This window comes from Lutjanus erythropterus, chromosome 12 (assembly GCF_056507025.1).
Source record: "Lutjanus erythropterus isolate fLutEry1 chromosome 12, fLutEry1.hap2, whole genome shotgun sequence".
In the NCBI taxonomy this organism is placed as follows: domain Eukaryota; kingdom Metazoa; phylum Chordata; class Actinopteri; order Lutjaniformes; family Lutjanidae; genus Lutjanus; species Lutjanus erythropterus.
Window position 1 is genome coordinate 20,621,961 of NC_139328.1, and position 14,427 is coordinate 20,636,387.

General features: G+C 38.0%; 1 protein-coding gene across 1 annotated transcript; it reads right to left on the minus strand.

Moving 5' to 3' along the window:
- Positions 1–478: 478 nt before the first annotated feature.
- On the minus strand, positions 479–13,549 carry sec62 (SEC62 homolog, preprotein translocation factor). Its single transcript, XM_084733053.1, has 8 exons — positions 13,423–13,549; positions 8,261–8,369; positions 5,902–6,007; positions 5,119–5,326; positions 4,001–4,096; positions 3,843–3,903; positions 3,547–3,666; positions 479–1,567 (listed from the first exon to the last, which is right to left on the minus strand). The coding sequence occupies exons 1-8, from the start codon at positions 13,456–13,458 to the stop codon at positions 1,011–1,013; spliced, it is 1,293 nt and encodes a 430-aa protein (XP_084589179.1). The 5' UTR covers positions 13,459–13,549; the 3' UTR covers positions 479–1,010.
- Positions 13,550–14,427: the final 878 nt, after the last annotated feature.

A 14,427-nucleotide genomic window follows, 5' to 3' on the forward strand; every position in this document is an offset into this window, starting at 1 on the left:
TCCAAACTGGAGGTGCGCCACCCGCCATACACTGACTACTGACAGTACCTCATACAACCCAACTTCAAAAAAATCCGCACTGTCCCTTTAAGTACGCCAGCTGTGTCCCAGTTGCTCACATTTACTCTTAAAGATGAGTCCCACATTAAACATGAACTAGAAGTGTTTCAGACTGTGTAAAAAAATTCTTAATGAAAATGGCAAGTACCTTGAAGAGCCATACTACTCTGTTCTCTCCATCCAGCCACAATATGGTTGACTTTTAGGTTCCTTCGAGTAAACTACAGGATTTGGTCCATCTGATTTACTTTGCTTTAAGGGCTGCCTGAGAAAGCTATCAGACTCAGTGGCATTTGACAGGACATGAAGCTAACTCCTGCTATAGATGGCTCACCAAAAAACAGGTGAAAGAACCGGCGCTTTCAACCTTGATTGTACCAACAACGTGGAGCTCAAAGACGACAGTCAAACAAAAAAGGGGGAGCATTCTTGTTGCTCAGTTTACTACGATCACTCTTCTCCATAATATGTATCTAAGATCAGGAACTGACCCCGCATACAAAACATCCAAATGTAACCAAAGACGGGGGGCGTAAATAAACCATTCTGAGCTGAAATGACATACGAAGCCACTTCATGACACGAGAAACCAAAGAAAAAGAGATGAAAATCCTCCGTCAGGACTGTTGGATTCTTGTTGACAACTCCCTCAGGCAGGTTTTCATTCAAACATAAATAACATCTTGGTAGGAGGAATCAGATTCACCATAAGGCTTCTTCTTCATTTGTTTTTAAATTTGTTTTCCCCATTGTCGTAGCCTTTTTCTCATCTTATCCCGGTACTGGTCTATCGGTACTGTTTTAGTGGAAGATCTCAACAACAAGAGATGGAGCCTCTCGACGGCCTTGGCGAGGCTCAGAGAGGCCAGACAGGCAGGTCCTGGGATCACAGGAGGGAGAGAGGGGAGGACAGAGAGAGAAAGGTAGAGAGTGATGGGATTGTAAAGAGTTTATGTTTCAGCAGTCTGGGCTTTAGTCTCACTCTCTCCCCCTTCTTTCCTCTCTTGCGTCTCCTCCTCCTCCTCCTCCTCCTCCTCTTCCTCTTCCTCTTCCTCTTCCTCCTCCTCTGTGTGCTGCTCCAGCTCCTCCCTGGTGATCATCTCAAAGTCGTTTCCATTGCTGTGCTGTGAGCCTTCGTCTTCCCGGCGGTCGCTGTCAGTGTCTGAGTGGCGGTCCGTTCCCTCCCCCTCAGCTTCTTTGCTCTCCTCCGGCGCTGCCTCTTTGCTCTCCTCCTCTTCATCCTCCTCCTCATCATCGCCATCCTTCTTCTCACTGTCTGACTTCTCATCGCTGTCTGACTTCTGAGCCTTGGTGGAAGAGCCATTGTCCTTGTCGTCCGTCTTGTCCGAGCCCTTCTTACTGCTGGTTCGCGGTCCTTTGTAGTCGTGAGTGTAGAGCGGCCGGAACGAGTCGATGAAGCCGACATCTGCCGTGAGGTTGGGAAGGAACCAGAAGTGGTGGCGACCGCCGGTCACCAGCCAGATGATTAGGAAAAGGATGCAGCGGGCTGAGGAAGAGAGAGTGGTAAGTGGGATCAATTTCGAAAAAACAAAAAAGATGTCAATCTGTCAAAGAGGTAAACTTGTGGATGTGATCAGGAATTAAGAATGTGTATTCACTTAACCAATTTAAAAAAGTTTTATAATGTGATAAAGAAATATAAAAGAGGTATGGATATTATTGTGTATGAAACACTTGGAATTTTGTTATTGTTTATATTTTGTATTATTTTTGTATAGTTTAAACCAAGTGGAAAAAGGACTGACTATTGGAATATGTTATGTAAAAAGGGTGGGTATAACAGGCTAAAGCTTCTGCCTACACCATTTACAACTTTTCAGTCAATTTAATTACTTGTTATTTACTTATTTATCTTCTGGAAAAGAAACAAAATCAATTCCTACTCCTAAACTACAGCAATTTTAATATATAAAATATACTTTATTCTTTACTTTTTAACTTTACTGGCAACAAATAACCAACTCTTTTTTTTGTCTGCCATTACTTTTATCTACTTTGTTTTATCTATTTTTATTTCATTTGGAGTGTTTAATTTCCTTATATAAGTACTCTGAATTGTTTTGCTACACTGAATTTGTTGCTACACAAATCAAGCTGGGTTGTCTTGTCTTGACTGAAAATATTTATTACAACATTTTATTGTAAAATAAAAGTAACTCTACAGCCATGAAAAATCATCATCTAAGTTATGCACTATAGTTGACGTTGAATATAATTCTTTTATTTTTATACAGAAGTTTTTGTTTGTCAATAGTCTTTACACTGAAGTGTTGTCAAAAATACTGATATATCTCGATTCTGAATATTTGAAATGCTTAAATGAAACACTCATTTTTTGTAGTGTCGATGTGTCAGTACCAGCTGCTCTGCTCTCTCTTCTCTGACAGCAAGTTGACACACTCGTACCCCGACCTCCTCTCACATACAGTGCTGTCTTCTTCTTGTCACTCATCTCATTTGATCCAGTTAAATACCTGTTGTCGTATTATATTCATCTTTTAATAAAAATCGAAAATTATATTCCCTCAATGTTGTCATTTTTCCCTGTGGTATTGAATACTGCTATTTTTCAAGGTATTGTATCAACAGTAGAAATTCCAGCAATGTGACAAAACTAACTCCCTGATCACTTTATTAGGTACTCCTGTAAAATGTAATGCCGTCTAATAAAACAACTCTTCCATAAATTCTACCTTTATAAAGATCATAATGGTCAGTTTTGACTGACACTGTCAGAGAGTTACTTTATGTTTATCACAGATTGCACTGTAGTCTAAAACATTAGAAATAAATAACATACAGTTACATTTCATAACGTTCTGAAACCAACAATTTTTGCACTGCAACAAACTTTACGTAGCAATTTTTCAGATGTGCGTAGGTGAAAAAATGGACGATATTTCAGTTCTTCACTACAGCTTTTTCACCCTCCATTTTTCACACAACTCTTCCAGTCTCTTTATCTATGTAAAATACAGTGCAACATCATCAACGCCTTTGAGGAAAGACTTTCTGAAAGTATCCATAATTGAATGATTACTCACATCTTGCCTTTAGAAAATTTCAGAGGAGACTTTGTATGAACTACTTTGTTTGAAGTATACCAAACCCTTAATCTTTTGATTTTTTTTCCTCTTGTGAAATAATGAATACATTTTCTTCTTTAAGACTTCCAAAATTAAACAAAAATTGTTGGAACTACTCACTAAACTTGCATTGATCCTAACATGCATGTTATCTGAACCATATTTCCTGTGTTTAAAAGAATTTCAAAAGATCAGCTCATCTCCTAAAGTGAAGTTTCAAATGGCTCATATGCAAATTACAAATGGCTCCAGTGAATTTTAAAAAATGTTTGTATTAGCAATAAATATTTTTGCATTGTACTTAAAGATGTCTTGCAGGACCTTTTAAATATTTCCACATGTCTTAGTAAGGTATGTTTTATGAAGTACATGTACTTACCAACAGCTAGAAGCAGTATACTGGCCACAAAGCAGCCTGCTGCAACACTTAGATAGTAAACTCCTACACGCATTTCTGCTGGCCACAATGGGAACAGTGTGGCTGCTATCACTGCAATCACTGAAAGACAGAACACACACACACACACACACACACACACACACACACACACACACACACACACACACACACACATAGATGAAGTAAGTACAAAAAAGTGCAATCAGTAACAGATAACCATCCATTCAGTTCTTGTTCAAAAGGACTCCATCTGTGATTTTTGCCCACTGACTCACCAAGTATCAGTCCCATGGCAAATGTCTTGAAATGGACAGGATCATAAATCCACACATACACCTGAAGAAAACAAACATGTTTTGGGTTTTGATGTCTTTCAGGATCACAAACACTTCTCCTATATAATCTTATTCTCTACACACACACACACACACACCTCATTGCCATCTAGAAATAGCTGATCCTCATGAGGCTCCAGTTTAAACTTCTTCTTCACCTCTTTCTTCTTCTTGGGAGTTCCAGGACTGTCATCCTGATAAAATAAACAAATATTACACATAAAATCTCTAATTTACTTACAAATCACTTTGTTCTGGAGTGATGGTGTGACCTGTATATCACAGATTGAAACCACTGTGGGCTTTTATTTCACAGAACACGAGAGTTGCTGGTCAACTGCTGCCTTGATTGGTTAGTTTGTTTGTGTTATTGTGTGACTTTGGTGAATCTGAACTAACCTCTTTAAGACACTGAAGTCACAATATAACAAACAAACTAACCTAACAAAGTAGCAGTAAACTTGTAAATCCTGTGTTCTCCGAGGTAAAATTAATGTTTGAGTAAAAGGAGTTTGGTGGCTTTGGGGAATTGTTTCATACAACACTACATTAAATAATCCAAACTTCTACAATTCACTAGTTAACACATATCTTGTTTTCACCCCATACAAACATGTTTACCTCAGTCTCAGAAAGGTAACAAGAGTTTTCACAAAATGTCAAACTTTTCCTGTAACTTTTGATGGTATCACAGAGTCTGCTCTGAAAGCAGCGTTTCAGTTAGTTACTGGCTGATGACACCAATAACTCAGAATTCTTGTCAAGTCATATTTTCTCTTTTCACTGAAACAGACCAGACATCATGGACACATTGGGCCTCTTTCTGACGTCTGTGTCTCTGTGCACTTTAAACCTGTGCAGTAAAGTCAATATTCACCCGTCAGGTGAGGAGGCCAATCAGATCAGCAGTGTCAAGAAAACTCTGATGGGTCATAAAACAAACATACAAAGCTGAAACACTGGCACACTGTACGGCACTGATGACCTTGTTTCAGATGGACCCCACTGTCAAAGAAGCAAAAATTATCCAGCCAATATATGTTTAAGATGAATTGTAAAGCAGTATTTATGGCATGTTGTATTTTTATCCATAACACATATCTATTGGGAGATGCTCTGACAGCACAACATAAAAGCCTCCAACAGTGATAACACCATCTTGTGAAGATAATCTGAGGGGTTTTGTCATCATAGAGAACAGTGTTGGGTCACATACGCTCTTTTCTTTCTTGGTTTCAACAACTTCAGATTCTTTCTTCTTCTCTTTCTCCTTCTTCCCTTTCTTCTCCTCGTCTTTGTTGCTGTCGCTCTTGGGCTTCTCTTTCTCCTTTTCCTTTTCTTTCTCCTTCTCCTTCTTGGTGTCTTTCTCCGGTTTTTTCTTCATCACTTTGAGAGCCCGGTGGAAGAACTGCTTCTTTAGGAGTCTACAGTGGAAAGAGGAGAATAATTCATTACAAACACTGATTTAGTTTGAATCGTTGTTTGCAATGATTCTCCATCAGTGCAGAGACTCTGAGTTCATGTGAAGGATTTTTTCCTAAAATGCTAAAAACATGAGCCGTGCATTTGCAAGTTTCATCATTTGCTCAGTGTGCAAGACTGAAAGCACTTCTATTCAAATTGTGGTTTCATGCCAGTGGGCTGTTGTTGATAATCAAGTCAGTTTACAGGCAAGCCTGCCCAAAACTCATTGGTTCCAGATCCTCAAATGTGAATACTTGCTGGACTTCTTCATCTTCTATGATAGTAAACTGAATATCTAGCAGTTTGAAAGCTTCACTTGGGATCTGAGAAATTGTGGTGGACAGCTGTCATTTTATAGATGAATCAATGAAGAAAAAAGAATAATATGAAAATGAATAATTAATCAAGTGACAATAATTGTGAGTTATAGCCCTACATACCAATAACCACATTGCAAGTGTATGTATCAAATACTTAGATACTTTGTTATGGAATAAAATGTTCAGAATTACAGGTGTATCAGAGCTCAGCTGACCTGTTGCAATAGTCCAACACAGACTCCCTGGTGGTGAACAGCGCCTCCTCTCCCTTCTTAGCCTTCGCCCACTTGGAGTCCAGCAGACAGTCCACCGCCTTGGAGGCTAAATGTGGGGACACAAAGACGAATATTAAATAACACAAATGCAGATTTAGTATGAAACACTTAACAGTCTGTGTTGAATCAAAATTTACAAAGTTGATGCACATCTAATGTATTAATTTGATTCTAATTCATTAAATCACTAAATACAAGACAGAACATAGGGCAGTTATTCTGATGGAGTTAAGACTGCTCTTTTTTAATGTAAAAAAGTTTTTTTTTTTGGCCAATTAAAGGACCAGTGTGTTGTATTTAGTGGCAACTAGTAGTAAGCTTGCAGATTGCAAACACCTCACATCATTCTTCCCTTCCAAATGTATAAGAGAATCTACAATAGCTGCAAAACTCTTGCAAAATCTGGAGCCAGTGTTTAGTTGTAAAAATATGGCAGTGCAACAGGGCAGCCTCTGTAGAAGAGAACCCACACCCTCTGTAGATTAAAACGGTTCATTCTTAGGTAACAAATACAGAACAATTCTTACTTTCAAATGATTATAAAATAATACTGATGAATATTATGTTCCATTTCTGCAATGTACTGCCAACAGATCCCTGCTTACACACTGGACATTTAAAGGTATAGGCCAACATGTTGCACTGCCATGTATCTACAGTAGCCCACAACAGATAAACCAAACTGGCTTTTGCATTTGGCATAAAAGCGCATTTGGTTTTATAGCCACTGTAGATTTGTCCACGTCATTCTCAAACTAATTACTCAAAGGTCTGCAGCTGATTTTTATTCAAGGTCAGAGGTTCAGTAAGGTTGGCAATAATAAAATAACATTTGATCAACTCACTTATGATTTTAAATCAACAACTCACATACCACATGGAATGAAAATGAGGCAGACACAGCTCACACAGTGAGTCAATTCATTTCTGATTTGGACATATTCTTTCAACTACATTTACATCAGTTGTAGAAATTGTGTATGAAAGAAAACGGAGCTGATAGCAAATTCTCCCGTGCAAAGTTAATACATGAACTGGCTGCAACAACACTGTGTCCAACGATTAACATCACTGTCAACTATACAGATATCCACATTAAAACCACATTTATTCAAAGCCACTAACAATGTATTGTATTCATAACACAAGGTATGGGCTGGGTCTGGACTGACTTGCTGTTCGGTCCCATTGCTGACCTAGATCCAGACTCTGAGAAGTCCTGTTCTACATGCTTGGAAGGAGAAAATGAGCAAAGGTGTCAACACTAGAGACAGCTAAATCCTTCAGACTGGTGCTTTAAGGGTAGCAGAAACAAGATGCAATCACAACATTGACATTGTTATTCTTCTGGAATCTTGTTTGTGGTTGCCTGATCAATTTTAGTCCAATATTCACTCTTCTTTTAGCTCAGTTTTGGGTCTCTATGAACTCCTGAGGGAAATACCAGACTCTAACTGCTAAATGCTCCACCATGTTTACCAGCTACTGTCTGTCTGCTGTTTGGTGCTGGTAGTGTACAATTGGTTTATCAGAGCCTTTTCACTTTGCTGCGGCTAAAAAAAACACACCAAACAAAAAAAAAAAACACTGTGAGAGTGAACCAAAATAAAGTTGTGGCTGGTAAAGCTCCAGAAAACTAAGAGCAGCTGCAGTTTCAGGAGATAATTCTTTGCTGGTTCATCTCATCACAAACAAATAGCTTTCATGCTGTCATTTGATATATTTTTATTGTAAAAGTGTTGATCATAGTTGCTTTAAGATGTCAACTCATCCATTTATTTGACAACAAGGCTAGCGAATTACTCCTGAATAATGTGTATAAGCTTTAGAGAGAAGAAAGAAATACTGTCTGCAGCAGAGGTAAGCAACTGTAAGGCCATGTGATGATGATGAGAGGAATAACCAGTGTCAGCAGTCATACCCTTGGCTACACACAACTACTGAGTAAACATTTCCCAAAACTGACAAAATGGAAGAAAACAAATAGAAATTGTGTGTGTGTGTGTGTGTGTGTGTGTGTGTGTGTGTGTGTGTGTGTGTGTGTGTTGGGGTGGGTGTGTTGCTGATAGCTGTTCAGCAATTTTGCAGAGTTTGCCCAAATAATACTAATGTTAAAAACACAATAGGTCAGATTTCAGATTTCATTTACTGTGACACAATTAAATATGCAGTAAACATAATAAACTGTGTGTCTGTTCTAAAAAGGGCAGGGTTTGACATCTCTTGACTCACACTGCACCTGGTGTGTGGGTGTTATGTGCTTTGCCTGTTGCCTCACAACCCACAACTGAGCACTAACCTATAAAGTAGTCAACTCTGTGGCCCATCATGTTAGTGGACTTGGTGGGACAGTTGAATCGGAGGTACTTGGCCACCGCCTTCTCCTCCTTGGTGGGCTCGCTCACCTCCTGCAGGGCCCAGACAAATACATAGATGAATATACACATACAAAGCTTGGACTCTTGTTTGGACAAAAGAAGCAATTTGTTAGTTATTTTGGGCTCTGAGAGATTGTGATGAACATTTTTAATAATCTTTTGATATTTTCAGACTGAGCCATTAATGGTGAAAACAATCAGCAGACTAATCGACAACTAATAACAAATCCTACAGCTACACGTAGGATTGGATAATTAACTGCATTCATCAAATCACAGATATTAAAGATCCCTTACTGACCTAAATTTACTAATGACATGACCAAAGTTTGTAACCAACCAAAGTCTCAGTGTAGTTTGCAAGTCTAGAATCAATATTTTATTTTATTATTACATTATAGTACCATAAAATAAAAAGTCAAATTATTATAATCTATAAAACATAATCCCATAACTTTTATAAAACACTAGTACTACCAATTTTCAGCAGTGTTGTACTGCATAGTGTATTGCACTGTATCGTATACCCAATATTTTGTCAATTCAACACCACAAACTATTATGGCCTTGTTCAAAAAATATTATTAAGTTAAATTAACCTGTTCTCAACAATGGTGAACATTATAAGCTTCATAAAAAAAGAAAATGTAATGCAGTGCAAAACTGGGGCTTCTGCACTGCATTACACTGTGGAAGTGTGTCTTCTATTGGGGTCAGTCCTTTTAATGTCAGAACAGGTGTGGTGAGTAGCAGGTGGGGTGGTGAGTGATTGTAATCTATTGCAGTACATTTTTATCTCAACATCTATAGGGTACATATAGCATATTGTGATGTGCTCTTTTGGAAACTCAAAACTAGATAATAGAGATTAAGAATAACCTGACTGGAACATTGTTTTGACTTATGAGTAAAGATGGATAACTTAATATTCCATAACTCTGATATTGCTATTACAACAAAAACAAAGGAGAGGTCTGACTCTTCAAATGCTCATTTATTTTTTTCTAGTAAAGTACATCAAAAAACTTCACAAATATACTTTGGCTTTTATAGACTGGCTGATACTTTCTCAGCCCTGATGTGTGCAACCTGACAATAACTGTAGATGATCATCTGTAGCAACAACAGTTAGTGGTCAAATCTTCTTCCCTTCTCACAACATCTGCACTGACTGCCAGCACCACTAAATCTCATGCCAACACAGTGGGAATGAGACCAGCACAGTGAAACTCAGTGCTGCTTTATCCAGTCCAGCTGGCACCAACCAGCAACATGAGGAAGACAAGGACATCAAACAAGCCTTTGTTTAAAGAAGCAGGTATCAGTCACACAGCTCAGTTACATGAAATCCCAACACGGAAAGCCCCCTGTCACCGTTTATATGATCCACCTGACTTGATCACATGTGGATTAGCAACTCTGTTCTAACCAGGCACCCATGAAGAAGGCAGCTCTCAGCTTTTCATCACAGGCACAGTATGTGAAGACTGATTGCTAGTACTTTACACTACAATCAAAGTAATACTTAGGGCTGGGTATTGGTACTAAATACCTTTATGGTAGCAATCAAAATAACCAAGTATCGAGCAGTATCGAAATGCGTCCAGTCAAATGATGCTTGCATTCAATCCTTTTAGGATTTTGCATCGACCCAGTACTACAGTACTGTTGTGTGGTGAAGTTCAGCACAGTGTATTAGACAGCGTTAGCAGCAGGCTGAGATGCCACCAAAATGTTCTAAAGTATGGCCAAACTACATGCCTGAGGAGTCTGATAAAAATAAATACAAAAAATACAAAAGTATTTTTCAGCAATGCTTCCACTGACATGACAGGTATCAACTAAGTACATTATTGGTATAGGTATCAGTTTAAGGGTACTGGCATTTGTACTGGTAATGTATTTTTTTTAAACGATACCCAGCCCTAGTACTAAGACACAGAATGTATACCCAAGTAAGAGTTTTCACTGGATATATATCTCATTTCAATCCTCCGATGCTGTAAAGTAGGGCTGCAAATAATGATTATTTTCATCATTTTCACTTAGTCTATAAAGTGTGAAAAAAGTGTTGAAAATACTCATCACAATTTCCCAGAGTTTAAAGTGATGTCTTCGAATTACTTCTTTAGTCCAACAAATATGCCAAAACCCAGACTCTTCATTTAGTATCATAAAAAGAAAACAGTTCATAATTGATTTCCTTTTGATCAACTAATTGATTAATCAACTCATCGCTGCCACTCTACTGTAAAGCACAACAGAAAATAGCACATGAATTACCAGGTGAAATCATGTCAAAAAAAGTGGGAGATAAGAAAGTGTGATGATGTTGGGAAGCCTCTGCAGTTGCGGTCCACATAAAAAGGAGATAACAGTATGTGCTGTTACACAACTGAACATGCATGCATGGATTATTAGGAACAGTTACCTCAAACTGATAGTCTAGAACAACAGCTCTGCAAGTAAATCCATCCTACATGAATATTATGAAGCTGCAACTGATTAAAAAGATGTTGATTCAACTTTATGGACATGTTGTAAGCTGTGCTGTTAAATTGCACAGCATTACAGTGAGAGGTTTTTATGATGTTTAAGGGTCTACCTTCATTGATTGAAAAGGAACTGATAAAATCTGTTCTCTTTCAATAAAACTGCATATCATAACCTTCATAAAGGTAGCTTTTAGGCCTAGGCCTAATTACAGTAGGCCAGTTAGTTACAGTAACTAGGTGTGCCAAGTAACTGGAAACCAAGTGTACTGTAAATTCATAGTCTTGGCTTCAAATCCATGTTGTGATGTAAAGCACAATCAAGAGGATTTTGATAAATAAAGAGGACTTGTGTGTGATGTAGAGGGGTAATGTTGTAATAGACAAGCCTCTTTTGGTTGTGGTATGCTCATAAAGGAGATAACTGTATGTGTTGTTATGCAACTGAGCTTGAACAGACCAGTTTATTAGGTACACCCAGCTAAAACTAATGTTGTAATAAATCCGACCTATATGAAGGCTATAAGTTTCAGTTTTTGTTGAAACTATTTCAGACATATTGATTCAACTTCCTGGTCATTTTGGAGGCTGAAGTTTGTGGTGATGAATTATAGTGTGGAACACAATTCAGTCCATTAATTAAGCTACATTTCTAAAACAGTTTGAACAGAAACTGGGCATTTAAACTTAAAAAACAATGATTGATTGCATGGATCTCGTATTAGATAGCATTAGTTTCAGCTAGTGTATCAAATATATTGGCAACCAGATATCTAACCAACTAACATTCTTGGTGGTACAGATCTATTTAAGCCATTTAATGATGTAAAGCAAAGCACAATGAAGTGCCATTGAAGTATTTTAAGTTGTGGGGAAAAAATATATATAACTGTTGTGTAATGGAGTGACGATGTTGAAAATAGACAGCCCTCATCAGTTGAAGTCCAATCAATGGCTGAACTTAAACACACAAAGGAACAATTTTATAATGTTGACTTGATGCAAATTCAGGATTTTCATTCATCCATAATTACAACACATGGTTTGAAAGCGATTAAGGGTAGCTTATCCTACTGTTTTTTAAGACACAATTGGGTGTGTCCCAAATCCATAACTGTATTCAGTAAGTTCTATATTATAACAATCTCTGCAGTATTAGTCTAACTAGTATTCAACATACTTGACTCATAGAATTAGGCCTGTACACTGCCACTGGAAACTTTTTTTTAAAGCTGTGAGCTGCCCTGCCATTTCCTTCATACACTACATTGTGGAATACTAGTGAACTTCAAAATCACACAAGAAATCATTAAATCATTACTATGAACACTGGCATTTTTGAATATTCTATGTTTTGCTTATGCTTTTCCAGTTTCATCACACAACAAACTCAAAACCTGAGCAGAATTATGGGTGTATAGGCTAGAGGTGTTGCAATATATTACCAAAAATTGTGATACTTCATGTTAATAATATAGAAAACAATAATATTATGTATATAATCCAGCAGCTCTCAAACATGTTGATAAATCATTCAAATTTCTGCACTATTTTTTATACTTTTGCGCAGTATGGTTACAGACTCTCTCCACGTCCCTTCACTCATATTTTGACTTGAGTGTACTTCATATGCCAAAAAGAGACAAAATGCATGACAGATAAATGTGACTGACCAAATTATTATTATTCAAATTTTCTACAGATTATATGATAATATATTCATTGTGAATTCTCTTGTCCATGATAATTGTACAGTGAAAATCTGATATTGTGACAGCTTTAATCAGAATTAGTTGATGGTATGAAACATCACAGACACAGCTCATGTCTAAATGAAAATTAAAAGCACACAATCATCTGAGTCCAAACGAAATTACCGTGGCGTTTTGCTAGCTATGATGGCACAAAGAGATCAGAATAGCGTATTATTTGGGGGTAAGGCTCAAACAACAAAAAAACAAACACACTAGCGCTATTAACGATGATTTTTACATGCCTTAGAGTGATGTTTAAGTTGACTGAACCACTAGCCCCTGCACAAACTGTTGCTTTAATGAATTCAGTGCTCTGGTCTTAAAAGCACCCCTGGAGTCACACTACCTTGCTGCTACCTTCACAATATGTTACATCATGATGCACAGTGTTGACTCATTAATTAAAATTCCCGCAGATTGCCACACGTTATGTAAACACGCTTGGTTAGAGCTGACGCAGCTTAGCCTGCAAACGTTTACAGCCATTTCAGTCAGAATAAAAACAGCTGACTGGGGAGACAGCACATAAACCGACATTTATAACAGAGCGTTGATGTGTGCACCATTGTGTTGGTACTGCTGGTGCTACTGGTGGGCACGATAACTGGCTTGGACAAGTCTTGGTAGAATACAAATATTAACATTTGTTTTCGCTAGCCTGCTAATGCTAGCTACCGTTAGCCATCATCTGGCTTCATCTACCGCCTATTAACGACTGCCCGAGAGGATGCTGCCGTTAACAAACGTCCTGCAACAGATCCTAAACCAGCGCGTTACTTTTATTTGTTGTCCTTCAGCTTGACCGGCCACAAACTAGAATGAATTAATTGATGTTACCTGGATCCGTTTCTTGTGCCTCCTGCGCTCCGCCATGATCCTCCAACTCAGCTCCTCCGACGTGCGCGCCGCTGCGCACGCGCATACAGCTTGTGGTATCGCGAGACTCCCAGTTAACGGTTTAAAAAAAATAAAACGGTCATTTCATTCAGGAGTGATACAGTTATATAATAGTACTACTACTACTACTACTACTACTATTACTACCACTACTACTACTACTACTACTACTACTTTACTAATTATTATTATATAATTGTTAATATTATTATTATTGTTGATGTTGAAATTATAAACATTAATTATCTCTTAAATTACAGGTTATTGACCTATTACACCCTGACCCAGTTAATTAGACGGACCGAATTGCCAAATTCTCTCAAGTAGTCCCACTCTATTTGACATAGTGAATTTTAATTTTTTTCTCGGTGTAAGAGGGTCAGGTATCAAAATAAGAAAAAAAATAAAAAAAATCAAATAATTGACCCCTGAAAGTTTGTAGTCTAGGACGCTGAGGATTGCTGAGACACAGTACCTTGTTCTTCTGAACATTTCACACAAAGGGACGAGGCATCTTTGAATATCTTTTGCAGTTTAGTCAAAGAGAAGTGCGATCTGTGCACAACTTTGGATTGAATCAAAGCATTTATCAAACTACTGTGGAGTTTTTTTGGACAGGTTTTCCACATTTCATCTGAAATTACAGTTCCCAACTCTTTCTGCCAGTCCTCTCTAAATGAGTTTGTTGAAGGACTATTTAAGTGAGACACAGCACCTTTAGTATGGTTACAATAGTTAGGAGACTATCCAAAGCAGCATGATGAGGTTTCTGCTCATAAAGGGGGGCATGAGCCCTCAGAAAGTGTCGCAATGAAGGAAATGGAAGAAATGTGAAGTTGGGAGCTGCAGTTACTGAAAAGAGGCGAGGTGATAATTTACGTAAACATTCCTTAGAGAGATGATGCCCCTCTCCCTCCAAATTGTGAAGACCGGGTCCTCCAAACC